Here is a 27,234-nt window from a genome sequence, read left to right as displayed (position 1 = left end):
AGTTATATTGCAGTTAAATGCTACACTTTATACGATAAAATCGAAGGTAATTTTGACAAATCGAAGATAAATAGATTTTCTAACGCAAAAGCAAGCTCCATTATCAACTTCATTACTTTGCTTTAATGTCGTGGTACCGGGGTTTTATTGGAACGGATGGTGATAAAAATATTGTCAAAATTGTCGGGTAAAAAGGAATTTGATTCGCTGGTTAAGAAGTTATTAGAAATACTCCAAGTTAATGCTGTGCCAAGAAGCGTTTTGCGTCTGGCGTTAGGCACAAGTGTCAGCTAAGTCTATTAGCGTAGGACGGCCCTGCAATTTGCCCACAAAGCTAGCTCAGGCAAGTGATGGCATCTGCATTTACGTATTGCCGGCATACTCCAGGATGCTATCCCGTTGCATTGCGGCTAATAAACACAAAACGCGTGGGAATTTTTGACGCTCGTGGATTCTTTAACATGCGCTGATAGAATATTTAGCATTTAAAGCAGTCTTTCTCAAACTGTGGGTCGTGACTCTAAATCTGGTGGGCGTATAATTTGGTTTGCGTATAATTACGCAAAGCAATAAAAAGCATACTCAACTCTAGAAATATCAACAAAATATTAAAGGTAATAACCTATAAGGTAAATATCTACAGTGGTAAATTAAATGCATTCCTAAAACTGGTAAAATTGTGTATATAAGGCACCATAGGTTAAAAGGATTTTAAAACAAACACTTGTTAAAACAAAAAGTATCTCAAAAAAGTATTCTATCTTTGAGAAGTTACAAAATATGAAACGTATGTGTCATTTCAAAATGACTGAAGTTCAAGTCAAGTCTTTTGCAAAAATAACAAGTCAAGTCCCAGTCAAGTCATTATGAGAGCAAGTCAAAGTCATGTAACACACTTCATATATGGCTATGGCTAATTAATTAAATATTTGTTCTGTCGCCGACTACAGTAGTTCACATTGTTAAATTTGTTAAATCTGCTCATAAAATTTTAGAACACATGAGCGAAATACGCAAATATATATGACTATGGCTATGTTAATTAAATTCACACTCATAAGAATAGTGTCTTAAGTTTTGTTCACTTACAAAAAGTTGAATAAATAAAATTGGATCGACAAAGCTTAGCTGCTGCTTTTGACAACCAAAATATTTATCCAACGTTGAAAACATGTAAAGAAACTTTATTTGATACTCATCAAACAGATTGGAACCAACCCTTAAACCCCCAAAATCAACCAAACCCCAAAACCCTTGTTTCAGAATTTAGTAGAAAGAGAGTGGCCCAAATAATAGATAAAAGATTCATTCTTTTATTTGCAAACGTTTCGGCAATTTCTTTTGCCATCATCAGTGCAGTAAGTGAGGCTAAGATAAAAACGTCACTATATAGACTATATAGTCACTATATATTTTTATCTTAGCCTCACTTACAGCACTCATGATGGCAAAAGAAATTCCCGAAACGTTTGCAAATAAAATAATGAATCTTTTATCTATTATTTGGGCCACTCTCTTTCTACTTAAGATAATGAATAGATCCGTGTTTAGTGTTCCTTGTTTTAGAAGTTGTTAAAAAAAACCCCAACATTCCTAAATTTGCTGGTTAAACACTATATGCTAGACTGAACTTTGCTCAATGTAAGGCAAATGCCACAAGCGTTGGCCTGTCTGCTTTCTTCAAAGGTGAAACAATTAATCATTTTGTCACTTTTGCAAAAAGCAGGAAGTAGGATCCACGAGCACACTTGGGCTGATATCAGCAAAAAGGACCAAACAGAAAACTTCTATGTTGTGGCAAACCGGGTACATTTATCAAAATATAAAAAAAAATTCTCACAACACGTGTGCAAACAAAGATATGCTAAAAATAGCAGCAGTACCGACAAGCGACATATACCTGTGAAAACAGACTTACATGATCTATGATATCTATATACTCAGTAAGATTTGTTAAATAAAGGGGGGCATTTGAAATCGAATAGACCATCTAATCTTTGAAATCATTTGGCCTACAAGGATAGCTAAAAAAGGGGGATAATGAACAACCAAAATGTAATACCTTTAGAATTCCCTAATGTCTGAAATCTATTGACACACTAGGATATGCTAAAAAGAGAGTAATGAACAATTGGAAAGAAAGTAATGGCTGTGAAATCTGATTTACTTAATCCCTACAATCTATCGGCACAATAGGATTGCTAAAAAAAGATCATGAATGCTAACAATCCGTTGGTGTGAAGTGCTTTGCTAAATGTGCGCATTGGCTTAACACTAAAGGATCGATCGTATCTAAGCTTTTACAAGCTTCAAAGTGCCGAACTTGACAAAAGCAGTCAGCGTTTCTTGCTTAAACGAAGTCAGACGGTCGGAAGAGTTTGGTTGAACTCATTTTCCAAAGGGCTTGCGTTGCGTAAGTTAATTATTTCGAAATTATAAGTAAGTTGACACTAACATTTGTCAGCAAGTAGACATTATCTGTGTGGACGAATACCTTGTAATTTGGAAGCAGTAGTTAAACGTACAATGATACCAAAGCCTAAATCTTAAGATAACGGCTAGAGGTTGTAGTTATACGTAGAATTATTTCTACGTTAAAATTATGTTGAAAATAAATGAAGTATTATTCGAAACGTTGAAAAAATTCTACCCACTTTTGTATGGTATTTAATATTGATTCTACATCTAACTACAACCTCTAGCCATTATCTTAATATTTATTTGAAACGTTCACAAAATGCCACCTTTTTCTGCATGGGCCTTGATATTGATTCTACATCTAACTATAACCTCTAGCCATTATCTTAAGATTTATTTGAAACGTTCACAAAATGCAACCTTCGCATGAATTGGCTTGATATTCTTTCTACGTCGTATAACTAAGAAAAGCCACAAACAAGCTCGGCCATATATTCCAAAATCTAGCCGTAAAATGTGCGAACTGCTTTTCTATAAGCAACACGCTCGACACGAAACACTGGCTTGTCAAATAACCCAGAGATTCTCAAACTGCGTCGCGGCGCCCTGCTGCGTCGTTTTCAAGTTAGGTAAACCAAAGTTTTTTTATGATTAAAGTATATATTATTATCCCTTGACATGTACATTTGAAATCATTGTTAGGAAAAAAAATGCAGCGGTTGGTTATTTCTTGATACAAAATAAATAAATCAAATAAAAACTTAAAAAACTAGCTCAAATTCAAGTTTCATTTTAGCAAATAGCAAGTTGAGAAGCATTTAAAGTCATTGCCAACACAATTCAAATCCAAGTCATCTTTTTCAGCATTAAAATCAAAATATATTATGTGAAACTTGTAAAATCGATAAACGTGTTACAAAGCGATGTTTTGCATAGCAGACACTAAACACCGAAATAAACGGCAAGTTAACATTTACTAGATTTAATAGTCGGCTGAAATAACCCAGTTGTACTAAATTGTTCTAAAATCTAAATTAAAGCACCTCAATTTAAGTCGGGGCATTGCCAAGCCTAAGTCAAACCATTAGTTTAATCTAAAGTAAGTCAAGTCGAGTAATTTTGCCCAACATCCTTTAGTCAATTTATTTAAAATCAGTGACTTAAGTTACTATAAAACTGTCCAGCCTCCTAATGGCACAAAAGGAAAATCAAAACACCAGTGATTTCCGTTTATACTTCCTAACGTCGCGTGACGTCATAATAACAGTCTGCCTCATTGAATGAGTTGAATAGGATTACCGAAGCATGTATTAAGAGTATTTAATGTACACAAGTATAGAGCTTACTGCGCTTTGTTTAATCGTAAACAATCGAATAGGGTTTGTTCAATGGCAGTTAGGCCTAGCCATGCGAAAATAAGAACCAAATGTACGCTGTATATACAAAATAAGGCTGAGCAGACAGTAATCCCAGTTGTTAACTTTTTAGACTAATTGAGAAATAATTTACACAAAAAAATACAATTATTTTAACTTTAGAGCCACCCGAACTACACGACAAGGAAATAGAAACGAACCATCAGTTATTAAGTGTTTCTCAACCCGAACACTAAGCGCAGGTAAAACAGCAAAGCTTTGGCGACCCTACTATCTTCACTGAACTTTTTCTAAGAGACTTAACATAAGCCAAAGCATAAATAAGTTCGAAACTATTTAATATGAGCCATGTCTTGATATTGCTTTCCACAATTTCAAAATTTGGAAGAGATCTTGCTAAGAACCAATCTCATTAAATCTAAATATGCGAACTTCTGCAGCGCTATCTATCTCGATATTAACAGATGTACCGCGGAAAACAGCTTGAGAATTAAAGTCCTATGCTCATACAAAACAGCTGGTGGCCTCGCTAACAAACACCTACGCATCTTTTGTGAGAAAGTATAGCGGATATTGAATTGGCCCGAGCTAAACGGCCGGCACTGTACTTCTTGGCTACTTGTATTTAACGGCCTGGCGGCTTCAAAACCGGGTGGTTTAATTTCTATACAGCACTAAATGCAATTTTTCAAAGAACTGGAAGGAAGAAAAATATTTTAAAATTGCGGTAAAGACAGCTCGGATATGATATTTTCTAATATTTATATTCATATTTTATAGAATGAAGAATTCGTACAATTTTCAGGATTAAGGGTTCCTGCAAAACGCGCATTTCTTAACTGCCTGTGTATTTTGATACCTATGATAAAATTTCTGTAAAATATGAAATTTGATTAGTATACTAATCGTCAAACTGCCCGAACAAACTCTATAAAATTAGAAAATTAACAACCCTTAAAGTTAGGGCCCGGTTCCATAGTTGGCCAACATTCAAATTTAGTTTTGGTGAGGAGTTAGCAAAGCAAAGTCTATACCTCTCACAACAAACAGATTTCGTTTTTGTATTGGGACAATTGTTTTTGCCATTATGCTTTATGCTGGAGAATTTGCCGAATCCTTACTGTAAACCTGCATGCATCAGTGCCTCCATTATACCTTCAAGGCCACTTTTTACAGGATATACGAAAGTGTTTGGCAACCTTTTGTAGCTTGCGGCACCCTACAGAAATTATAAATAGTTTGCGGCATCCTTGCTCGTAGCTGTGTGGTTAAATGTAACGTTACCAAAAGCGAGATTGAAAATGTACATTAACTGTGCAACAAGGTTGAAAAAAACTTTTTAATTTTGGGCATTTTTATGGTACACAACAAAATGTGCCAAGAAGCTTACTAATAGAGCAAGAATCTTAAATAACTTGAAATATCTCTCGGCACCCTTGAACGTTAATTATGACACCAAGAGTGCGGCAGCATCCCGGTTAAGAAACACTTCGATACGGTGGCACATACTTCAATGCTCCTATAAAATATTTGCAGAGCAACTTTTAACAAATGCTTTTCTTTATGCAAATTGACTAAATCATGGTTTGTATTTTATAACCAAATTTTTTAACCACATTTCCTTAGTATATTAAGAACTGCAGATTTAAAACTACACTGCGTATTATCATGTAGCACGCAAACAACTAAATCCTTTCTGATATAGCAAAATCCTTTTCATGTTCATAGAATATTAACCGCAGACTGTATATTGGATGGAAACTGTCCGAATTACACTTGACACAATAGTTTTTATCGAACGGTGAAATTTTTATTACCGGGACGCCATGAACATTTCCAAGCATGACGTCACAAAGTTGCGTCATAAAACAAGCAACCTTAAAAAATCTGGGCGTGTCGTTCGATGTCGCGTATAAAAGTGTAAATCAAAGAGGCAAACATTGTTTGGCGACATGACCTCGTTCGAAAATACATATTCTTGCGAGTGCTCATAATTATGTTACAGGGAAATTCAAAATTACTTTAATCACAGTGTATACCACCAACAAATGATTGTGCATTTACACCTAACTGCGGTAGCACAAATCGAGTGCTGGCCACTCAATTATTTTGCTTCGCATAATCAATCATGTTTATATATTTTTATCAACTTGTGACAGACTGTTTGACTTAACGGCAACAAAAGTATGTGAAGTTAAATCGACACGTCCGTTTTCGCTGGGCGTGCAGGCGCAAATTTGCACAGGCCATTTATTATTATAACCTCTTCTGAAAATAAAATTCATCTAACCATAAACCAACAACGTAACAGGAATTCTCATATGGTATTTATTTCCCCATTAAGAGACGACTCAATTTTAGCGTCTCGGGTACCCAGCACTTCTGTTATTAGGCTACATTTTTAGACACATTTTTTTTAATCGAACTTCAGATATAGTATAGTAAGTGAACCCAAACTGTCACGGCTCTAATAGCGAGACGTTAGATGACTTCAGCTAAAGCTTAGTTTATCCTTAGTTTTGAGCAGTACATTTCTTCCTAGTTGCAGCAGAATATTTATTAGTTTAACCTCTTATGAAAACACAAATCAGCCGACTATAAGCATTAAACAATTTACAACAGGCGTATTTTATCCAATAGGAAACACCATTTTTTAAGGCGTGGTTATAGCATTTTACCGTTTTGCAGTTTGATTTTTAGACACAAACCTTCTGCAAACACAGTTCAACAAAACATGCAACAAGTCAGCGTCCTAGTAAAACTTCGCCGTTTTGCAGTTTGATTTTCAGATTTTTGAAGTTTTGAATTTAACTATACATACGTAGCAAAACGATTCAATTTAAAGTAAGCGTTTTGGGCACACAGCACTACGTTTTGTTGCTACAATTTTGACACAAGCAGAATATTTATTAGCTTAACCTCTTTATGAAAACATATAGGAACAAGCATTAAACAATTTACAACAGGCGTATTTCCTCAAATACCAGACACCATATTTTAAGTCATCGTAGCAACACATCACTGTTATGCAGTTTGATTTTCAGGCACAAACCTTTGAATTAAACTACAGATGTAGGAAGTAACGTTAAAATGCAAGTCGCGGCTTTAATAGAAAGACCTGGCTAACCTGACCTTAACTAGTTTGATCGGCCGCGTTCACAAAGCCGCGCAGCTAAAAAAATATAAATTCAGCTAAAGTTGTTTACCCTGGGTTTTGAGAAGAACATATACTAGTTTAACCTCTTCTGAAAACACAATTTACCTGATAACAACAAGCATTAAACAATTTTACAACAGGTGTATTTTCTCAAATAACAGACGCTATTTTTAAGTCAGCGTCGTAGCAACACTTCGGGCTTTCGCAGTTTAATTTCCAGATGTAAACTTTTGAATTAAACTACATGTAGCTAATATGTAGCTTATAGCGTTAAAATGCACGTCTCCGCTCTTATAGCAGGACCTGACCTTCACTAGTTTGACTGGCCGCATTAACAAGACTTCTTTACCGGCAAGTTTAAGCAGCCTGATCTTTATCAGCACCTGTGTTCAATCACAACATTTCGAAGGGTGGTATTATCTCGTCTGCATATCTCAAACTGCGGATAAAAATGTATTTGTCAGTGGCAATGTTCTTTGCGATTTTAAAGACAAACCATGACTGAATAGTTTAAAATGCGCATAGCTTAACTATGGAATTCACATTGAAACACGTAAAAAAACGTTAATGCTAAAACGAACACAGAATTGATAAAGAATTGCAAACCAAAAAGTTCGAGCAGGTCGACATCATCTTAATTAGGACGTTTCGATACGAACTTGTACCATCTTCATTTAATGTAACTATAAAGTTTACGAAAGCATCACTTATAAAAGATGGTACGCAGTTGTTATAATTTTGAGTTTTTTTCGTCAAAGCATTAATTGTTTGGTTTTGACATTCATTATCAAGAAACAATACAGTTCCGTGCACAATGTAACCCAGTATTATAAAAAAAAATAATGGGCTATTTGTTTGTCATGTTCCGCAAACGATCTCTTTTACCAGAAAAACTCAATATTTCAAATATTGTTCATAAATACATAGCGTATGGCTGTAGCATGTTTTTTTGCATTGTAAAAATACATGTTTTCCGGTCGCATGTTTACCTGTAGCTTACAAATATGGGAAAATAATATAAACGACTGCATCACACAATACATCGCTACACTAGAGGTTTGTAGCAAAACACACCAACACCTATATCTAACTTACAACACCTGTACTGTTTATTAAACTTACAACACCTATTCCCTATACTGTATATTAAACTTAAAACACCTGTATACTGTATATTAAACTTACAACACCATGTCGGTAGAAATTAATGCTGATTCGAGCAGTGGTTCTCAAAAGTTTTTTTCATATTCCTTCCTTACAAGCCCAAACACTATTATTTCTCCAGAGCAGAAACTACAAATTATTCTACTTTTTTATTTATTACTTTAATGCATCCTGTTGGCAGAAAAACAAACCTATAGGAAAAAAATCAACAAAATTAAAAACATATGCAAAATGTAATAGACACAACATCTGCGCCAAAAGCCAAGACTTGCTACAAAATTAGGATGCGCTAATCGTCTGAAAGTTTTTTGAACGTATAACACAGCTATTAATTTTACACCAATGTAAAATTGCTTGCATTGCTTTATGTTTATTAAATGGCTATAACTGTGAAGAAACAATACACTTAGATTATGAACGTAAAATACTCTTTTCAATATCAATCACTGTTAAACAATCTTTTTATTGCATTATAACGGATCAAGTAACTTCTTTGGTTATCCAATCACCCACCCTTGGCTACTAAAAGTTTGGCTCTAGAGTTAGAAAAAAAAGTTAGGCTTACTTACCTAGATGCAGTGATTTTTTTAAGGTGTTTTGGGGGGCCGAAACGGTCCCCCAAATTTCTCCAGCGGTTTCCCAAATTTTGGACTTGCAACTTTTTGGTATATTTAAATGAAATACTTGCGGTCTCTTAAAACTACTTAGCGGTCACCCAAACCAAACCTTAAAAAAAACCTGCCTAGATGTTCCAAACTATAAAACAAGAGCTTTCAATAAAGCTCAATTCGTAGTTTATTCCGATACAAAATGACGCCTTTTCGATGAAGTAAGTCAAATTGGTCAAATAAGTGCAAACCTAATGTTTTAGCGAATTGTTTCAAAATGCTTAAAGTTAGTGGCATATATTGTAGATCAAAACGGGTTTAGGCCCTATTCTGGCATATTTCGTGTGCTAACTTAACTGCAGATCAACTAAACCAGTAGCTCACTAACGTACCAGCAGTCACCAAGGTTGCAGAACAGGTGAATAAAAATCACGTTCCCTTGATTTGCCCTTCAAGTCAATAAACAAACAAAACGTGGGTTAACGATTTTGTTGGCACCTAGTTGTGTAAAGAGAAAGTAGTAGGTTGTAAAAAGGCAGAAATGCTAACACCAGGGGAGGGTTCACTAGGCTAGCCCCCCCCCAAAAAAACAAAAAAACAAGCTATAGTCAGATGTAAAATATACATATAAACCTACTCGGATGGGCACTAAACATCACTTCTCAACGCATTGTAGATTGGGCCGTCGTCAACCTGAAACTCAAAGTAGGAACTACACTTTTCATTTAACAAAAAAACAAAGGAATGAAGGATAATTCAAATGGGTTTACATTTACATTTATCCTTTTGTTAAAACCGACAAAACTGGGGCGGAAGTCAAATCAAAGAATTAAGACGGGCACCTTAAAAAAAAAACAAGGAGAAGAAACAAGACGATATGGACTATAGACCACAAACTGTAACAGTGGTTCTTAACCTTTGGTAACCTGTCGAACCCCTATGCTATTCTGCAAGCGTTCGTCGAACCCCAAATATTCGCTCAGTATTCGTTTTTTCCTCCTAGCAGCTGAAACTGGGCATATTCAAATTATAAACTTGCATTTATATAGGTTAAATTGGAGCTTTCAATTTATAACGTTACAAGACACCTTGGCACATGAAAGAGATTCGAATTAGTTTGAAATGACAGCATTTATGTTTCAGAGGACGTTCTCACCGAACCCTTGAAACAGCGGCGTCGAACCCCAACCCTGGTTAAGAACCACTGATCTATAACATATAATTTTCCCACGAAATTTCAACTTCCAAGATGAGGTTACATTACACGTGAACGACCGGATATTAAAATCGTGTTAACAAGCTAATAGATCCGCACTATGCGAGTGTACAGCCGTGTATTTACTTTAAACACGCTAGTTATCTTTAGAGGGGTCGCAAGGCTGGATAAAAACACTAACCAAAACAAGTTTGTGAAACATCGTCGTTTAGTACCTTCGTGTGCGTTTGAAACAAATTATGAGGTATTTAAGGGTTTAATTAACGCTTAAAACGTATCTTTATTTATATAACACTGCATATGTCATATTTTGGGCCATTGAACTAATTTTAACGCATAAACACCACGAAATAAGAACAATGCGTCATATGACAACACGTAATAGTTCGTATTTTACATAGGAAAAGTTGGGGAAATGTAATTTTGAGAAACAAAATATATGTTTTTTGGCCTGGTGACCCTGGAACATTTCAAACACAGATAACACAGTTGAAATATAAGTTCCGAATATTTGGGAAAACTTCACAACGCAAATTAACTACCAATTATTTTACCTTACATAACGTTCAAAATAACTCAACTATACCTGCTGTAATACAGTTGCTTTTGAAAGACGTATATATCAAATAAGAGACATGTTTATCGAAATAAGTACATTCCGGTTACACTACTGCGGTTAGATCAAGTTACATGTTAAGATTGCTTTGGTAAAGTTGATCTTTTTCTGGTCAGTCAGTTTAAGCCAGTGCTTCTTAAACTTTTTCAGTTTTGTTCACCCCTAGCATCTATCTGCAGATTTCATTCACCATTGTTTCATGATATGATAAAACTATCTCGTCTATATATAACAGCACAAAATGACTTAGGTTATTTCGCATGCTACCATTCATTTCTGACGGTTCACCCTTATTCACCCCTTTTGCTTCGTTCACCCCAGCAAAAATTTTATTCACCCTGGGGTGAACCATTCACCTGATTAAGAAACACTGGTTTAAGCGATGGGGTTAAGTGAGAGTTAGGGTTCGAGTTTGGGTGAGTGAAGTATTATTATTATATTTATTCTCCCATGTTTATTTTTTCTTGCAATTTCATTTTTAACACTTCGTTTCTTAAATTGTCAAAAAACGTGGTAGGATTCTAGACCAGCGCTCTAACTAGTTCTGCTGCATATTGATTTCAAACAATATTATTCACATACCATACAACCATGAAAGATATTATCGAGTTAAAACAAATCAAATAACATAAACCTATAGTTAAATACACATACCCTCCATAGACTTAGTGCTAGTCACAATTCTGACACACAAAGTTACTCTTTCCCGGCAAAGATATGAACAAGGATGAATTAGGCATGAAATAGGCTACCTATAGCGTAAGTTTTTGACGATTAGGTATGAATGGCACTAGCTAACTGATTGCAACAGAACTTAAGTAGTAATCACAATTATACAGAACAAAACTAAGCCATAAAACAACTTTGCATGTATTCACTTAGAAACACAGATAGAGTAGCAATTTGAGCCGCAATCTAGTCTTTACAAAAAAGTTCTGCAAACCGTATTAACTGTGAAACCTAAATAACATAATCAGCCAACAATAACAAGATTTGCTTAGCGACTTCTAACTCTGAATGCTAGGCTACCAACATAAATGTTAACTGCTAACTGATATAAGCACGCTATTTTAATCCTCCAAATTTCCTGGTAACTAAATTTATTTCGCTAATAAATCAGACAAAGGTCATTTTATCTATTGTTCTAATACGTGCTCTTAATATCTGTGATGAATTAATCGCTTGCGTCATAGCTTCCCAGCATAAACATTAAGCAACTGAAAAGTATAAGTGCAATGAAACACGATTCTTTAAACAAAACAACGTCGATGCAAGGCATTAGATTGTAAAGCAGTGCTATGCCCTCTGGACAGCATTACAATTATAAGCCTAAATTGCTTGAACAACGCACAAGACCTAACGACTAGTAATTAGTGCTGATCAGCGCTTATTATTATGCCTGAGAGCACGAATCTGATTTTATAAGCTTTGCAAGCGTGTTTTTATAAACGCGATAAAAAAAAGCTGTCGATAATATTTAAACATTACTGGTTTTACTTAACCATTAACTTTCGGCTTACTTTGTCTGAGACTTTGGGTCTGCTGGCACTAATGCGTGAAATACAAAAAGCAAAAACGAGTAGGCCCTACTTCATTCTTTGCTAGGATGATTAAACTATAATATTAAACACAAAACTTTGATCAGCATTTGTGTTACACATAGAGTTACATGTGATTCATAGCAGTAACAAACAAACATTTTCCAACAGCCCCTAAGAATCAAAAAAAAAATTTATTTTATTTAATTCACGCTTGCAAAGCCTAAATTGCTTGAACAACGCACATGACCTAACGACTAGTAATTACACATAGAGTTACATGCGATTCCGAGCAGAGAAAAACAAACATTTTCGAACATTACCAAAATTTGAGTTTAAAGGTCTGTCTTAACTGTCGTATTTCCAAAATTAAATTAATTTACTTAGATTAGTACTAGGGTAGGTCGGGAGGGGTTGGGAATTTACGGCTCCTTATGGTAACGACAACTATAATTGACATACACAGTAAACTTAAGCTTTATTAGCGTGATTTTCACAAACGAACCTTTTGCGGTAATTTTCCATTACGTCACAGCCCATTCGGTAGAATCGTGCTAAAATGCCAGCCGTTATTTCTGCTATTTGAACATGTTTGCCAGGATTTTCCTGAGAATCGAGTTGTTTTCGAAAATATTTTGTATTTAGTCGATTTTGTGGAATTATTCCTTGAGGCTACGGGCTCAACAATCGATTGTTTTGCTTTTTTTTCATGAATATCACAATTTTCGCAAAATTGTTTTATAGTCGTATTTAGTTTGTTTTAAGGATATATTTTTAGCCCGAAGTTATAGCTGCGTTTTTGTGCCCTTAAAATTAGTGCTCTGCAACCTTTTCCACCTGCGGTACACCAACAAGGTATAAAATGTCCCGCGACACACCCACTAAAGCAGTGGTCCTAGTAAAGAAATACATGAACAGAACCAATCACTGGTCGAATTTTTTTATAAGTTTTCATTTTTTTCTTTTACGCACTACACGCCCCCGATTGAATAGTTACCGTGGCTTATACATTTTTACAAGACATATGTATAAATTATAAGCAATAAGTTTCAGTTAAGTGTTGCGATTCGAATGTGACCTACTGTGATGTGCTCATTAAAACACCGATCCACGACCATCAGTTAAGCCAAATTTGTTTCTCAACAAATTCCTTGCACCCCTTTAGAAAACATTGTTCGACTCATCCAGCGATAATAAATTTTACTTACTTATTTGCTTGGATGAGAAAATGATATTTAATTGTATTTGCATGTATGAAACTAAATTATTGTGCGACGCTCTTTGAATGTTAAAACCACGCCACAGGGCGCGCTCCGACGCACAATTTAAGAACCTCTGAATTGAACTATCCCAATTCAAAACAAACAACAAACAAACACCGATGTAACGGTCAATGGAAATTATTTAATTGCAAGACTGCCGCCAGATTGTTGCTAGATTTAAAAAAATATTGTTTAATGAAAACACTTTACCGGAAAATAACGTTTAATCTCTTACGCGACACAATCCACGCGACACGCGACAGTTGTGTTTCGCACCAGTGATTTTGATGTGGAGCATTTGTAAAAACAATAAAATCACAATAGTTGTTAAGAAAAAGATCGTTTTTTAGTGTTTTAGGTAAATTTTCTGCGTATATTTACACAAAACATGCTAATTTGATTGTGTACAAACTGTAACAAGTTCACAATTATTGCTACAAAAATATATTTTGGCGTGTTTCTTAAGTTTATGAATAAACAACTATAAGAACGAAGTAAAACCTCTTTTATTTTGATTTTTACTGATTTAAATAAAAAATACCAAGTTATATCACTTTCGAATATTGATTTGTTAGACTACATTAATTTTTTAGGGAATAAATTTGTTACCTAAAAAATATGGATTTCTGTAAAAATATGTTTTCCTTTTGTGATTTGAGCCATTTGAAAGCAAAAATGTAAATGTAAACACATTACAGGTGCTTGTAGTGGTTTTAAATACCACATTTCACCACAAAGCCTCGTTTTTGCTATAAAGTTGTAAAAGTTTCTCTTATTTTGATTGAAAAAAAAAATTCAGATTTAGCAAAATCCTGAAAATTAAACAAATGTCACAGTGGCTCAGTCAGGGAGTGATTTTAATCGTGCTTTGAGGGAATTCAACTTTGACCCACATCCAAGCACAATGGCTAACAAGTGGGAAGGTAAGAATAATTTTGTTTAAATGGCGTTTAATCATTTTGTCCATAATAATCATATTACTTTTTTGAAAGCAACATAGCATTCACTAAATTATGTGATTAAGGAAACTACCTGTTTGCAAAAAGAGTAAATTATAATCTCCAATTTGTAAAAAAACAAGTCCCTGTTTTGTTTATTATCCTTAAGGAAAACTTACCTTATTTAATTTTGTTTGAATTTGTTGACTAATTTGTTTTAATTTTGTTTGTATTCTTATGCTTAAAAACAAGCTGTTAACTGAATGTATATAGTCAGGGCATTCAAAATAATAAAATGTTTTTTTTTTGCATTATTATTTTTAAATTTCAGACCTTCGAAGACAGGCACGGAGACTTGAGAACGACCTTGATTTAAAACTTGTGTCCTTCAGCAAGTTGGGGACCAGTTTTAGTCACAATGCTTCGGCCACCAACGACAACACACCTCTTCTTAACAGTGTGTCCAGCGAACACATGATCGAAACCATGGCAATGGAGATTGAACAGCTCTTAGCTAAAGTAATTATGTGTATATGCATACTTTTAAATCTGGGATATTTAGATATAAATCAAGAAAAATAGAAAATAGTTTAGAGCAGGGCTTCTTGAATTATGGTATGGTGTGTGCAATAGTAATTTTGGGGAATTGTCTCACTGGTACTAAGACAATTTTTGCATCAGCATTTAAAAAAAATTGTTGCTTATGTGACAAGAGAGAAAAAGTCTAAGCTGCAGCATTTAAGCTAAAATTACCATGCTACACCTAGGCTAGGCTTATGGTTAATTTACTGTTAGTTGATGTTTTCAAGGAGTTTTAGTAATGTAATAAATTGGGTTTGGTTTTCAGTAATAAAACTTTTCATTGTAATAAATTTGTTTTGTTTTTTAAGCAAACTATAATTGAAAAACAAAGCTAAGATTACAAATAAAACTGTAAATTGGTTGTGTGTTTAATTATATTTAACAAAACATTTTATTATTTGTGTTTATAGCTGACTGGGATGAACAATCAAATGTCTGAGTATTTGGAATCCACGAGCAACACAAATCCAGCCTTGCTACACACTGTACAGCGACACAGAGACATACTACAGGTAATAGTATGTCAGTGCTACAAACAGCGACCTATGTAAAAGCGCCCTGGTGTTTTCACAACTTGCCTATATGATTTAAAGTAAATTATATGTTAAAATATGTGTAAATGACACATAGTTAGAATGCCGTTATATAGTTTGTATAAACAAAAATGATCTGTTATTAAAACCATGTACTGATGGGCTTTCATGGCATTTTCATTAGTAATCAATCATTTAAATCCTTGTAAATAAACAACTACACAGCATTTTCAAGAATGCTTTGACTGGGATTTAAATAGCATTTTTAAAATGGGCTTTATGAGAAAATTTTATGAGATTGGAATATCTAGTTGTCAAAAAAGGGCCCAAAATTCCGGGTGTGTTGCAAACTATTCTATTTATCCTCTCAAATATCGGCACAGGACTACAGCCATGAATTCAGGAAAACAAGAACAAACATTCATTCGTTCAGAGAAAGAGAAGATCTTCTTGGATCGGTCCGCCGAGATATCGAGTGGGTTTTATAATTAGTGTCAATGATTTACTGGTATATATATATAATCATATATATATGTTATACAAGCTCTAAAATTGACATAAAAAATCTTAGTTACATAAACGATGCAGAAAATGGTTTGCATGAAATATTCCGGAGCGTTTCTAATAAACTGGAAATGTTTTGTTTTTTTTGCAAATTATTGCCAATTTACCTTTTTCTTATAAATTTCTATGCTTTTATTTTCAGTGCTTACAAGAACTCAAGTGGAGTAAATAATCGCCGCACAGACATGTACATGAAAGAACAAGACCATTTAAGAAAGTAGGTTCATATTAAAGTCAATCTGACGCAGTATGAATCACACCTCGTAATACAAGTTATACTGGCAAATTTATGAATTTAGAGTAATTTTACAAATCTAAAAAATGTACTTTGTTCAAAAGTAAAAAAATAATTATATCTTGAATATAACAATTGCCTTATTTTATTGCAGTTCAGATCGTCTTGCTGACGAAGCAATCGAGTAAGTAAAATTTTGTTACCTTAATCTTTGAAAACACCTATATATATATATATATATATAAAACTGGTCGGTTTCTGCCTTTTACTGTTGAGCCTGTGTAGCTCAGTTGGTAGAGCGACAATCCCAGTATGAATAAGGTCGTGGGTTTGAACCTCACTACAGGTTAGTTTCACAAACAGGATGAGCAGGCAACGGTGCTAATTTGCTAACGTTGGTTGTAGACTCGCTCCTGAGCCTAAGCTCATTAGGTATAGCGAAGCTGGGGTGTCTGATTATATCGGATAAAAATTAATACCAGATGCCAAGTGGTAGTATCTATACTTTTGCGATACTTGGGTGATGTCGGTGGCAGTCCGATACTAAATTAATATAGGTATGCGCAGAGTACTCTAGAAAGCTAGTGATTCAGGTCAGACACCATTAAAATATATAGATATATATATACTGTATATATCACCAGCAAAGATATTGTAAGTATATCTTATTTTGAATAAATCATTAATAGTATCTGACCTGAGTTGCTAGGTTTGCTATAAAGAGTATTCTGTTGTTACTGATCAGGAGTTAACGTCGACATTTATCTTACAAGGGTCAAGGTGATTTCCATTATCACATATTTAGTACAACAATGATACAGGTATTTCAGCAATAATCTGCCACCCAAATTCACACTCTAAGCCTCAAGGCTTGTAGTTTAAACAATCCAGAGCTTTCAACTTAAAAATATTTTTGATTTATTTTCCAGCATCGCCATGGCAACAAGGGAGAACCTTGGCCAGCAGAGGGCGCTGTTCAAGGGCATTACAACCAGAATGAACAACCTGGCCAGTATCCTTTTATAAAGAGAGCTTATTAGTTGGAACTCTAAAGTAGTTGTTTTTGACATTTGTTAATAGTAACTAGTAAGGAATTATTTTTTAAAGGGCTATAAGATCTTTACAATACATAACCACATCTAAATCTGGAACAATGCCTAAATATTACAACAGTAAAAACGTTGCTTTTTTATTGGCTTTGTGAAAATGTCTGATATTTGTGAAATGTAGTAAATTCAGGCAAACCCGTACATACAAACCAACCTCAATCTTAGTAAGATATTGACTGGGGCATTAATTCATAAAGTATACTTAAACAGTTTAAACAGGCATATTTTTAGGTGTGTTAAAACGTCATATTTTGAACGGAAGCTAACACACTTTTTAAAAAATGCATTTGCTATGCCTGGCAGGAATTCAAAGCCCATACAGAAGTAGATAGCATTTTGAACATTTCGAATTTATTTATTTATTTTTTTCACCTACTTCTATATGGGCTTTGATGTTCCTTCTACACATAATAATTTTTTTTAAAGTGTGCAAAAACGTCCCATTTAAAACGAAAGCTCACCTACCCATACACCAACAAATATATCTCATCTAACACAACGGTTCAACTTTATTTCCTTAACCACAAAACCCCGCAGACCGATTCCCCGCAATCAACAACCTCGTGCAGAAAATCAAGCTTCGCAAGCGAAGAGACGCCCTCATAATCGCCTCCGTCATCGCATTCTGCATCATCCTTATATTAATCTACTGGCTGCACTGATGACGTGGCTGTACTGATGACGTCATGATGATGACGTGGCCTCAAATAAACAACCTGTTCTATTTGGAGGGACCTGGCTCACGTGTAGCCACATTTACGTTTACATTTCGGTTTATTTGCATCAGCATTAGGGATGTCCGATAATATCGGATTGGTGCCGATACCCGATACCAAGTTGTAGTATCGGTACTCGCCCGATAATATCGGATCGGAGCCGATACCCGATACCAAGTGGTAGTATCGGTACTCGTCCGATAATATCGGATCGGAGCCAATACCCGATACCAAGTTGTAGTATCGGTACTCGCCCGATAATATCGGATCGGAGCCGATACCCGATACCAAGTGGTAGTATCGGTACTCGTCCGATAATATCGGATCGGAGCCAATACCCGATACCAAGTGGCAGTATCGGTACTCGTCCGATAATATCGGATCGGAGCCAATACCCGATACCAAGTGGCAGTATCGGTACTCGTCCGATAATATCGGATCGGAGCCGATACCCGATGCCAAGTGGTTGCATCGCTACTCGTCCGATAATATCGGATCGGAGCCGATACCCGATACCAAGTGGCAGTATCGGTACTCGTCCGATAATATCGGATCGGAGCCAATACCCGATACTAAGTTGTAGTATCGGTAATCGTCCGATACTAGGGTGGTATCGGTGCCGATCATATAACAAATTAATTTGTGCTTTACAGTGATGTTTTGCGAACAAACCTAGAATTTTCTACCTTTAAAGACAAGTTTCCTAAAAAATTACATTATACATTGAATCTAAATTTCCTTACTACCACAAAAGCCAATTTCGGCCTTAATAGCCTAAAGATCATTACCATCGCACTTTGCAATTTAATCAACTTTATTTAATTATAGTAATGGCGTCACTTGTTATCGAATCGCGATCTTTGTGCTCAAAATATCGTGTATCGGTATCGCAATAAGTATCGGACATCTAATCAGCGGTCAATAAACTACGGTCAGCGTGGTGAATTCTTCCGCCCACGAAATATTGCCTAAATAAGGTGGTTCTTAAACCGGGCTCCGTGTACATTTTGCGGGACACGCAATTTGTGATGTGGCGCCAATTTTTAAAGATTTCAATTGTATTTCAGCTTTCATGGAATAATACGTTACGGAATAATTGAATTGATTTTAGGTTCACAACACAATGTAATAAAACCGCCTATTATATGATATCATCGTTTAAATGAATTTGTATTTATGCACAACTAAAATAAAGGGTTTATCTTACAATTCAGCCACAATGGCGAAATACTATAAAGCTGTAAAGAATTGAACGTTAAAATTATGTTGTGTTTTTTGCATATACGTTTGTAATTTATGCAGATATTGCTGTTGTGTATATAACCGAATTTCACATTATCGTATAAACAACTTAGTTGGTGATATTATTTTTTTAAAGGATCTTTTCTGGGAAATGTTGTTTAGCGTTCCCCATAAATATTGTCTATTAATTTTAATTTTTCACATATAATTTATGATTTTGTGCATTGTTACAATCTGCACGTTAGTTTTATTTATAGCGGATAACTTTGTATGCAGTGTGGGGCTACTGAAGTTAAAAAAAACTTCGTTTATTTTTTTGTCGCGTATCGTATTTTTACTCACCACTGCTTCGCAAATAAATGGTGTTTCGTGCCCAGCACTTACACAGTTTTATAAAGCTTAAATGAAGAAAAAGTTGCGAAGAGTTCCGTACAAAATTGAGGTGTGAGATACAACTCAAAGATTGCTGTTTTCAAACTGATGAACTTAAAAAAACTACAAAAAACGGGTTTATTTTAAAAAGAAAACGATTTCTCATTAAATAGCAAAAAAATTGTCTTCCAACCTGGTATATGTAGTCGGTTTGTTTCAAGACCGAATCGACATGCGCATTACCAAATTGCGAAACTTAAAAGGCCACAAACTCTAAACCAGGGGTTCTTAAACTGGGGTACATGGACCCCTTGCGGGTCTTTGAACTAGTTTTAGGGGGTCCATGAAGGTCTAATTGAAATATTAGTGTATTTAAGAAGTAATCAATTTATTATGGAAAACAATTTAATTAAGAATAAAACGGTGTTGCACTGAATGCATTTAGACTCCATTTCACTTTCACATTTTCGAACCAAAATCGTCAAATTTATGAAGTCTGTTTGTACTGTGACGTCAATTTATGGCGTCATTTTTGTAATTTTTTTGCCTGCAGTGGTCCACGCAAGATGAAAGAAAATTTTAGGGATCCGCTGTAAACAAAAGTTTAAGAACCCCTGCTCTAAACTGTAAAGATGGAATATTTTTAACCATGTGGATATCTCAATATTTAGTTCAGTAAATAGGTGAAATACAAAATGTAAGTTTGCACCAGGGCTCGCGACTCGACGAAATCGCACATTTGGTCGGAGTCGAACTCGGGTTCGTGTTTGGGGGGCCGGAATCGGAGGTTATTTTTAATCGACTCCGCGGCCCTGCTTTTAATTATTTGAATTTTATCGACATTTAGCATCAGGTATTTAATCCTATTGGTGTAGGTGTAGCAGTTAGCCTACTTTTACGTCACTAAACACGTGACCGTTGTCCACTGATGTGTGACCGCCGCGCCTAGCGAATCGCTTTTCCGCGTTTCAGAATTCATTCTACTATACTCTTCGTACTGAAAACATCTTACTAATAGCGGCTTGAATCACGCTCTGTTTATCGCTGTGTTTCTGAGATTTGTGAATATACTCAAAGAGAAATTATCTACTGAGTGGATTGTCTTTGCCTAGAGTACAAGAAGTTAAAGACAGGTATTCTAGCGGCCTGCTCCTTTGGAGTCGGATTAAGAATTTGTAAGAGACTTAGGCAGCCGTCGGCTCTCGTATACAGAGTCAGCAGCCTTCTTACATCTCCCCAAGAACCCTCCACGCTACATAGCTTCTTTAAACGCAGAAAAAGTCAACTGTTTTGGTAAATTGAAATAATTTTTTAATTAGGGTACGGAAAAATAACAGAATTTTCCCGATTTGGAAATCAGTCGCATTAGGGTGACTTATTCAGAAGGCCAATCCACAACCTACACATAGAGGTTTTATGTAACAGTAAATCAGCCATTAACAAAAGATAATTAAAAAATATTCAAATAAATGCTATTCCAACTTTATAATTTCCGGTTCGGTGTCTTAGCGATTTCGAATTTGGGACTGCGTGTCTTACTGGGGCCCGATTCAGACAAAATAAACCGGCTCCACAGCCCTGGAGGCAGGACTAAAGATAAACACGTCCAAATTGTATCTTTCGAGGAAACCAGGCCTAAGAATATACACTTTCAAAAAACAACTTAAAAAATTGGAAAGCTAGAGTATTACGTATAGGCTCGCCTGTTTTCAAGCTTAACTGGACAACAGGTAAGCAACAAGAAATACCATTAGGTTAATTTATTCTAAAATAATCATGCTCATTATAAAAGTTTTTTTGTAAATTCAACTCCATGGTCAAACTTCTGTCAAAACCATTAGTGTTATCTGAGACGAACTTGAAAATGAACAAACTAAAGCTTCGGCTAAGTATCTAAAAGGTAATTAATATAAGCAATTCTAAGCCAACTCAAAAACAATACTTCAGTTTATTTCTTTAATCCTTGTCACATAATTGCAATGAAGAAATCACAGGCTTTAAAGGCACAGGTGTAACATGCTATTGAAATCAGCAAACCAGGTATTCACAGTATAGTTTTACAAGTTAATTTAAAGCTATAAAGTCACTTAAAGTAGCCAGCAAATGCGAGGCACAGTATTGTGTCAAAACGCAATCAGTAACTATAGTTTAAAACCTATTTTCGAACTAAAAATTATTGTATATCAGTGATTCCCAACCCTGGGTCCATGGGGCTCTGAAGGGGTCGTGAAAAGGTTCTCGATTTAAAACTTGTTGGTAAGTGAGATGTCCAATAATATCGATTTTGGTCAATTTTTGTCAATATTTTTAATCGCGATAATTTTTGTCAATTTTTTTAATCGCGATAATTTTTGTCAATTTTTTTAATCGCAAAAATTTTTGATAATTTTGACAAAAAAGTATTATGGTGAGGTTAAATCTAAAAAAACGGGTTTTGTGACTAAAAAAAGGTTGGGAATCACTTAATTGCAAAGTACTCTACAACGATTGTACAAGGAGGCACTAAAATTGTCACAGTAATTCGTTTCAACCTTTCGATAGGCAAGTAACTAAAACATTTCCACAAGGGCGGACGGGAATGTTAACAATTAACAAAAGTTCAAAAAATAAATGAATAAAACGAGGCTCTCGGTACATAACAATGATAAAATATGTGCAGCTAAAATATAGAACTGTGTGTTGGAATACGTGGTATATAACGATTTAATAAAAGAGCTAAAATGTACATACACCTGAATGAGTGTTTCTCAACCGACGTGTGGCTGTTTAATTTGGTTGGGTTGCCGACTGCAGTAGTTAGGAGGTTTATTTAGATTGTTTTAAATCAAGATTTCTCCTAAATTAAAAAAAATGGCGTGAAACGAAGACTTGACTCATTTTCCTAAAATTTAACTAATTTTTCCAAAAAAAAAAATGTATTACCGCTAATGTCTTCATTGTGTTATGCTTACAAAAAGTTCAATGAAAAAACAGGTTTGCCAAAGGTTCGCTGTTATACAGTACAGTAGTACTGGGTCGTCGACATAAAGAGGTTGAGAAACACTGGTCTATATGCTACGCGCATATGAGGATGTGTTATATCAAGGCGGAATAAAAAACGCATTTTGTGAACAAAATACAAACCACTGCTGTACAATACAGACACAGCGAAACGAAACAGTTATATTGGTTTACTAAAATAAACTATTCGAAATAGGGTTTTTGGGGTCAGTAGTATAATCCAATTTTGATTTTAGTCAAACATGATAAAATTTTAAAGCATGAATTAAATTATCCTCAATAAAAAAACGAAGTTAAACACTTGTTTGGCGTACAATTATTTGATTAAGTGTAATTGGTTTTCTTTACTTGTAAATAAAGGTGTAACATACGTATAAAAAAAAATAAAAAAACATTTTTAAAAATCACTGAACTACAATAGAATGTTTAGCAGTACAGTTTGAGTCAATTGGTAGAAAAACTACTTAATCAGAACCAAACAAAATAGTTACAAATACCTCTGATTCAAACTAACAACTTCCCTTTATAATTTATTTCATTTCTTGGTAATTCTAAAGTAGTTAGAACAGTCTCGAGTTCATTTAATGTGTTATTTGTGTGTAAGTGTTAAGTATGCTAAACATCACTAAAAAACACCGAGTAGAAAACTAGAAAAGAGGCACTGGGTTCTGGGAATAAACAACCGCGCACGGAAAACAACTGGACTTAAAACACAAGACAGATAAAAACGCTTCATTATAATTCTTATTAAGGCTATTGTCTCTCGATAGAAGAGTGGTGCAACAACCCTTACAAAAGTTAGAAAAATCGAAAGACGGAGATTTTTGCATTAATACTCGAAGAATTGTTGTCTGGGCGGAATTCCAAATGGAAGAAAACTGTAAAAAACTCTAAAAGTAAGAAACAACAATCCAATCACCAAATATTTTCCCACTAAATACTTAGAAGCTTTCAAATTAAACAAGAAAGTGTCGATTTACAATATAAACCAACGTTTAAACTTAATCTGTTTTTCTACAACCCGAAATAATGCCAAAATCACTTGTCTTTCAACCCTAATCCAACCCACCAATGCTATGAGCATCCTCTTCTTCTTCACATAGTCTCAGCCATCAGCTGCGATCTGTAAACATCGTTCCTCAAGCTCCTGTACATCTGCCGGGAGTGGGAGCGAATTTCCTCCGCGGAGCGTTCGGCTCGCTCCATCGAGTCATCCAGGCGGGAGTCAGGGAGCAGGAGTAATCCTCCGCCTCGTTTTTTCCTCTCACCTGCTCCGGAGTGGAGACGAGACATTGAAGAGGATCGACGTAGACTCAGGTGGCTCCTGTTTGACGAGTTTGAGAGTGACATAGTTGGAGGATTGTGACGTCAATAATGCTATTGTTTTATTAGAATGTGCACACAATGCCGCCTGCATTTGTATGGGCTTTCTATGTATCCTATGCGCGTCTTATTTTAACGGTAACATTAAGAAAGGATTTTTTTCCGGAAAGCAACAAGATGAACGTTATCTAAAAATGAATTGCAAAATGTGGGATTTCTTGAAAGAACTTGTTTTCTTAACTCTTGAGAGGTGGCTTAATGTTGCGAACTTTTGCACGGGCGTTACTTGTGTTTAGTTACTGTTTGACTTAAAATCATTGTAAGTTAAAAAAAAAATTATCGAAACAGTTGTTTTAAAGCCTATCCTATTTGCACAACAGGCAGTTTTTTGTTTCGACCAAATTGAAAGCAAGGTTTTTCGTTACTCGTCCGATTTTTAATAAATAAACTCTTTGGAGCATAATGATTGGAAGTTGTAGTAAGAAATAACAAAGCCCATACAAAAGTAGCGAGCATTTTAAACGTTTCGAATAACTCTTTAGATAATGGCTAAAGGTTGTAGAAAGACGTAGAATGAATATCAAAGCCCATACAAAAGTAAGAAGCATTTTAATTCGAATATGACTATTCTTGCTTTCAACATCTACTCTAAAAAAGCAAATCCTTGAACACCATCTTACCTTCTCATCGGTTCTTCGTCGCTCTCGTCCACAATATAAACACTTGCTTTCCTCACACCAGAACGCCCCACGCTATGCTTGGGTGAGATGTACACAGACGCACGGGGCTTGCTGGGGGTGGGGTACACCCTGCTTTGACCCATGGGGCTCGGAACGTACACCCTACCAGTAGTGGGGGCCTGTTGGGGGTCAAGGTACACCACGGTGGGCGGGGGGCCAATTATGGGGGCCGCGTGTACAACAGGTGGGGGTCTGTACACAGGGGTGGGGTTGTGCATTGTTTGTACAGGCGATGGGGCCCTTGTGTAGGTACGGGCCATCATGGGGGTGGGGGATACCCACCCTGGGGCCACAACGGGGGCCGGGGGCACATAGGTCCAGTACCCCCCCTGCCAGGGGGTCCTGGTTTGGGACCTGGAGCGAGTTCTAGGGGTTCGTGACGTAGTTTCGGGGCTCGATTCGTTTCGCCGGCTGCTCGCTTCGCTGACGTCATCACGACCTAGTGACCTTGACCGGCGTGACCTTCGACCGCGCTCCGATGACCTTGACCTCCCGCTGGCAAGGTCAGCTGACCTTAAGCTTGCCTGGTCGACGTCTTCGGGCTGTTGAAATAAAATTGAACGTCAGATAAAAACTGACATTTCTGTTAATATATAAAGATATAATCAAAGTATTCATTCGAATAACAGAATCTGCCTGATTCCGAATGGTGAAAACAAACGATTCTGGTTGCACATCAATGATAAGGATTAAACTAAGACAACTTAGTAAAACGAAAATCAGTTTGTTGTATGTTATAAAATTATAAATATATTTCGCTACTAAAATCATCATCTTAATTCGATTTGATTAAGATACTGATGATGCTTTCAGTAGCGAAATATATTTATCATATTATAACATCAAAACAAACTGATTTTCGTTTTACTAAGTTCTGTACTTATAAGTAAAAACAACCGACTTGCTTCCAAGGTTTTTCATTTAAAGCTTTTATTTTTTTTGTGTTTTTCTTTCTTATCACTAAGTCGCATTTAAACGCACAATTTACAGATTAAGGTTAAGGTGGTCAGTGTTTAGAGTCATTTTTTTAAGATTCAGCTTATAATTAAGTTTGTGCTTATTTTAAGCTATTTTAAATATTTCGGGGCAGGAAGTTGAATATAATTAAAGACATTATGTTGAATAGGTCGACTTTTCAACGTATAAACTTACCTTTCTTGATTTCTTGTTTACTTCGTCTTTAAGGGCCTGGAAAAGAATATGAGGGATTAGAGAGAAAGCAATAACGTAAATAAACAAAATCAAATACATCGGTTAATTGAATCAGCACATAGTGACATGGTTATTAAAAAAATCGAAAAAATTAATTCAACTATTTTTTTTCATGTGGCTCATCAACTGATAAGTAGGTTTACAAACAAAAACCCTCCATAAAAATAAATTTGTGTGTTTTTTTCGCCGCTGTTATAACGAACCTCTTATACCGGTTATGACGCATACAGCGTAATGACGTCAAACAACAAAACGCGTGACATCACAACATGTCATAAAGCCAAGCTTTGTGACGTAACACATGTGTCACAAACGAGAAAAAAATTCAACCCTATGTGAAATTTTCCCGGCAATTAATAACCGACCCTCTGATAAATCCGCTGCGCTCTCGTCCGTGACCTTGGACTGTCGTTTTTTGACCTTGACCCGAACGAGCCGGCAGAGGGAGCCAGACTACCGACGTTTCGGTACTTTCCCCTTTGATAGATCTGGTCTTGGTCGTCATCGGAGTAATGTTGTCTGGGAGATGACTCGTCTTCGTAAATTCCCGATTCAGCGTCGGAACTAAATTCTTCTTCTTCGTAAAGCGGCGAGCAATAACGCCACGACATTTTTTTAGTGTTTTTTTTTAACTTTTTTGAGTCATAGTTGCTATCTCTGTTGTTTTTTTAAAACAATGATGAGTTTGCGTGTAGGTCATCTGCGAAATTTCCTAACAACTTTTTCAACATTGTTGCACCAATAAGCTGAAATAATCCGAAATTCAACAACTAGATTTACACGAAACCCTTAAACTTGGCCCCGAGCGAGCAACAGGGGTGGAAACGAGAGGACAACGGGCGGGGGTACATCCACACCCCCCAAAAATCTATATTTTACCTTTTTAAACACGGTTATGTCTATCTTTTCAGTATGCCTCAGTCCTCTGTGATAACACTTTTTCTGCAAAATGGGATCGTGCTGCTCATCTTACCCTCTACAACAGGGTTTTTAAACTGGGTTCCGTGGACCCCTTGGGATCGCACGAAGTAAAAATGCATTAACTTGTACTATGGGTCCATTAGAAACCCTTTTAAAATCTTGGGTAAAAAATTACAAAATGGATTTTTTTAACAAACATACTTCAAGAGAGAAATAAGTTGTATATTCGGTGAGATGACTTAAAGCAGGGGACACAAAACTTTTCTCATGAAGGGATGGATAAGGTCTGACGATCACGAGCCAGATAACAAAATTGTCGAACTTTATTAAATATTTATTGTTAAAAGGAAATATAAATAACTATGCAGTAACAAGTGTGGTGAGCTTTAACA

At 35.7% G+C, this 27,234-nt stretch overlaps 2 protein-coding genes across 2 annotated transcripts in view; one reads left to right on the top strand and one right to left on the bottom strand.

The window, feature by feature from the left end:
• The first annotated feature begins 14,152 nt into the window (after positions 1-14,152).
• Positions 14,153-18,372, top strand: LOC146131820 (Golgi SNAP receptor complex member 1-like). Its single transcript, XM_083396865.1, has 8 exons — positions 14,153-14,278; positions 14,625-14,812; positions 15,286-15,387; positions 15,792-15,883; positions 16,115-16,189; positions 16,362-16,391; positions 17,137-17,219; positions 17,854-18,372. Exons 1-8 carry the CDS (start codon positions 14,260-14,262, stop codon positions 17,976-17,978), a joined length of 714 nt encoding a protein of 237 aa, XP_083252991.1. The 5' UTR covers positions 14,153-14,259; the 3' UTR covers positions 17,979-18,372.
• Positions 18,373-23,721: 5,349 nt separating this feature from the next.
• The window catches only part of LOC146131819 (uncharacterized), a 31,195-nt gene continuing 27,682 nt past the window's right edge, over positions 23,722-27,234 (bottom strand). The window contains exons 29-31 of the mRNA XM_083397072.1: positions 25,862-25,897; positions 24,650-25,251; positions 23,722-23,970 (exon numbers count right to left, since the gene is read on the bottom strand). Coding sequence (XP_083253198.1) covers positions 23,742-23,970; positions 24,650-25,251; positions 25,862-25,897 — 867 coding nt within the window. The 3' untranslated portion in view covers positions 23,722-23,741. The remainder of the gene's footprint in view (positions 23,971-24,649; positions 25,252-25,861; positions 25,898-27,234) is intronic.

Source organism: Ascidiella aspersa, chromosome 9 (assembly GCF_963924565.1).
Source record: "Ascidiella aspersa chromosome 9, kaAscAspe10.2, whole genome shotgun sequence".
Taxonomy (NCBI): Eukaryota; Metazoa; Chordata; class Ascidiacea; order Phlebobranchia; family Ascidiidae; genus Ascidiella; species Ascidiella aspersa.
The sequence above is the reverse complement of the archived record's forward strand: the minus strand, read 5'-3'. Positions and strand labels throughout refer to the sequence as shown.

Coding starts and splice junctions, on each gene's coding strand:
- LOC146131820 (XM_083396865.1), top strand. Junction 14,813..15,285: donor TTGAACAGCTCTTAGCTAAA/GTAATTATGTGT, acceptor TTGTGTTTATAG/CTGACTGGGATGAACAATCA. Junction 17,220..17,853: donor CAGAATGAACAACCTGGCCA/GTATCCTTTTAT, acceptor AAAACCCCGCAG/ACCGATTCCCCGCAATCAAC.